Raw genomic sequence first — 3067 nt, 5'->3', positions numbered from 1 at the left:
ATAGCTGATGTTTTAATCCCATTTCTTGCAAAAAACCAGATTGGATCTTATAACATTGGAGATCAGAGCTCTAATTGCTGTTTGGCTATCGGAAAAGAAGATAAATCTTTTGTATGCGATAATTTATTTACAAGTTGAACTGGACAAATCTTTCGATCTTTCTGCTTTAACAACAAACGTTCAGAATATTTAATTTTTGGCCCATAAGAGGCACTAATAAATAATGGAAATAATAAGAATGAACTATGATAAGGATTTGTTGGGATAACTTCTCAAAATAACTACACAATAAATATTTTTGTAATAAAGGTATGCAATACTTTATACAAAAATCAAATAAGATTATTTTGTAAAAGTTTGTAGGAATGCTTGGTAATATATCTTAGTTTTCACTTATTGTAAAAAATGAGATGACAAAAACATTATTACTAATCATTTTATTTCGAACAGTGCATATTATTGATACCAAAACCATTATTTTGAAGTTATCTCTATATTTGGAGCAGTTAATACAAAAACTAACTAGTGACGTTGGCTACACTGAAAAGATACCGCCAATCGGTAACGGATAACGAACGTAACCTCGATTCTTATTTTATACTGTCTGTTTTATCTTGATTAATACCGGTAAAACCGCTGCTTAGTTAGTAATTGATAAATATTCAAGTTTTTCTTGTTAGTAATACTAAATTATAAAACAATGCCTAAAAAGTCAAAGAAGCAAGATACTTCCGATTCTGATTCTGGTCCAGACGATGTAAGTTTTATAGTTATACATTTATTAACTCCCATTAAAAATGTTACACTTGAATTAGGTAGTAATACTCGTTTCAATTATTATTTCTGTACCTGATTTAACAATCGTGTCTAAAATCTACATTTACTGTTAAATTAATTATTAAACACATTTTTTAATGTAAAATAAAAGTACTACATATATTTTATATTTTGTAAATTACTAGATTCGTTATAGTACTTCACTTTCATAGTTGAATTAAGCATAAAATGTTGAATGTTCAAGCATGAGATGCTTATCAAGATTAATGCTTTATTTGGTTGATACATCATAAACTAAAGAAACTAGAAAATCTCTCAAAGCAACAGTTATTTCATAATTTTTTGTAATAGAATTTTATTGTCAGTTAAAAAGTTTAACCTCATCAGTTGTGCTATAAGGTAAGAGTACTAGTGGCAGACACAGTGAGGATATTTATTCAAAATAATAATTTCACATGAAAAAAAAAAATAAAGAATATCTTCCATTTTTAATGAAGGGCTATTAGGTAGTTAGTACTAAGTAAACTGATATAATTAGAAGTCGTCATATTTGAAGTCGTTATATTTAAAAGTGTGAATGGTCCTATACTAGACATGGTATGACCAAAGTCAGACATCACAGAGTACAGGTGGCAACAGTCTGTTAATACTGCTAAACTAACAATAAAATTGAAATAAAATGATGAAAAAATATAGTATAATTCTAATTATTGAAATAAAAAGTACAAAAATTCATTATCAGTATCTGCCAAATGCAGATTCTATGTAGATACTTGAGTAAAAATTATTTTTCAAAAACTTTGAGCTAAATTTTGGCTTATATGCTGGGATAAATTTGAATGGTGATATAAAATCTTATTTTTGTTGTTCCATAACAACAAGACAGAATTAATATTTGTTATTAGAAACTCCCTCTTTGCTATAAATTCAATGCAACAATAATTTTTTCTTGTTCTGGGGGAAACATTGGGGGAAATTCCATTTTTTCCAGTCAGGATATTTTCCATGAAATATTTCCGAAACGGCAGTTCTTTATACATTAAACTGTTTTATAGCAGTGACTACAGGTATACCATTTCCCCATATATACAGATCTGAAGACATTTTTCCCTGTGCAAAGGCATTAAAAAAGTAAAAAAAAATCTTTTTTCTACTCGAATTTATTTTCGTCTACACAACATATTCTTCATGTAAGTTGCAACACCGTCATTTTGAATAAAAACAAAGTAACATCGATTTCAAGCCCCACAGTTAAATTGTTATTACCCCAAAGTCGCAAAAACCTAAAAACATCTACTCTCAATCTGAATCTTAAGAGTCTGTATTTGAGAGTACTTACATTACATTAGCAAAATTTAGAATTCACAGAAATATCCTATTTTTAATTTAATTATTAATACATAGATGAGACAATGATAGTTTTTTTTTTAATTTTGAGGATTAAACTAAAAGGAGTCAGCATTGTCTGGCTCTGGTGCTCTTACCTTATTTTACATCTCTACAATATATGAGACATTTTTTTTATTTCAGGTTACTCCAGCCAAGAAGTCAAAGACTGAATCAAAGTCATCAAAACCAAAAAGCGAAGAAGAAAACTCGTGGAGTTTGGGTAAAAACCGCTTTGTAAAGTTAACAGAATTTAAAAATACATGGTATATTAATATTCGTGAGTACTACAATAGTGATGGAGAATTGAAACCTGGTAAAAAGGGAATTATGCTTACCATGGAACAGTGGCAGAAATTTAAGGGATGTATGGATGAAATCGATGAAGCTATAAAGAAAAATGTTTAATCATTTTCTAATTCAAACATTCATCCTGTAAAATTTAAATTTCCATTACAGAATATTATTGTTGAGAATGTGTTCGGTTTATTTTAATATGGAAGATTCAATGTTTGTTTTATATTCTGTGTTTAGTTTTGTATATTTAATAATATCTAAATATTCTTATCTTATACTTTGAAAGGTATTTATTTTTGATTATATCTCCTACACACACAATGTTAAAAAATATATGTTAGGTTCAAAGGAAAACTCGATTATCTGTGAAGTTTTTAAATAAAATTATTAAAACAAAATTGATTCGTTTATTTGTGTTTATATATAAATTTTATGGTACCAATGAAGGTTTTTACTGTGTGTTATATTAAATGCACCTTTAACGTTGTTTTGGTGTTCTTTCAATTCCACAATTTGAAACATGAAAAAATTATATCTACTACTACACCTTTACAAGTGGCTTTCATGCAAAAATATCTTGCATTGAAATATCATGGAAAATGTGAGA

At 27.9% G+C, this 3067-nt stretch overlaps 1 protein-coding gene across 1 annotated transcript; it reads left to right on the top strand.

Moving 5' to 3' along the window:
* Nucleotides 1-467: 467 nt before the first annotated feature.
* On the top strand, nucleotides 468-2858 carry LOC130892042 (RNA polymerase II transcriptional coactivator). The gene is made up of 2 exons (XM_057797226.1): nucleotides 468-757; nucleotides 2308-2858. The coding sequence occupies exons 1-2, from the start codon at nucleotides 701-703 to the stop codon at nucleotides 2569-2571; spliced, it is 321 nt and encodes a 106-aa protein (XP_057653209.1). The 5' UTR covers nucleotides 468-700; the 3' UTR covers nucleotides 2572-2858.
* The last annotated feature ends 209 nt before the right edge of the window (nucleotides 2859-3067 follow it).

The sequence above is a fragment of the Diorhabda carinulata genome, chromosome 3 (assembly GCF_026250575.1).
Source record: "Diorhabda carinulata isolate Delta chromosome 3, icDioCari1.1, whole genome shotgun sequence".
Taxonomy (NCBI): Eukaryota; Metazoa; Arthropoda; class Insecta; order Coleoptera; family Chrysomelidae; genus Diorhabda; species Diorhabda carinulata.
The sequence above is the reverse complement of the archived record's forward strand: the minus strand, read 5'-3'. Positions and strand labels throughout refer to the sequence as shown.

Coding starts and splice junctions, on each gene's coding strand:
- LOC130892042 (XM_057797226.1), top strand. CDS start 701: ATGCCTAAAAAGTCAAAGAAGCAAGATACTTCCGATTCTGATTCTGGT. Junction 758..2,307: donor CTGATTCTGGTCCAGACGAT/GTAAGTTTTATA, acceptor TTTTTATTTCAG/GTTACTCCAGCCAAGAAGTC.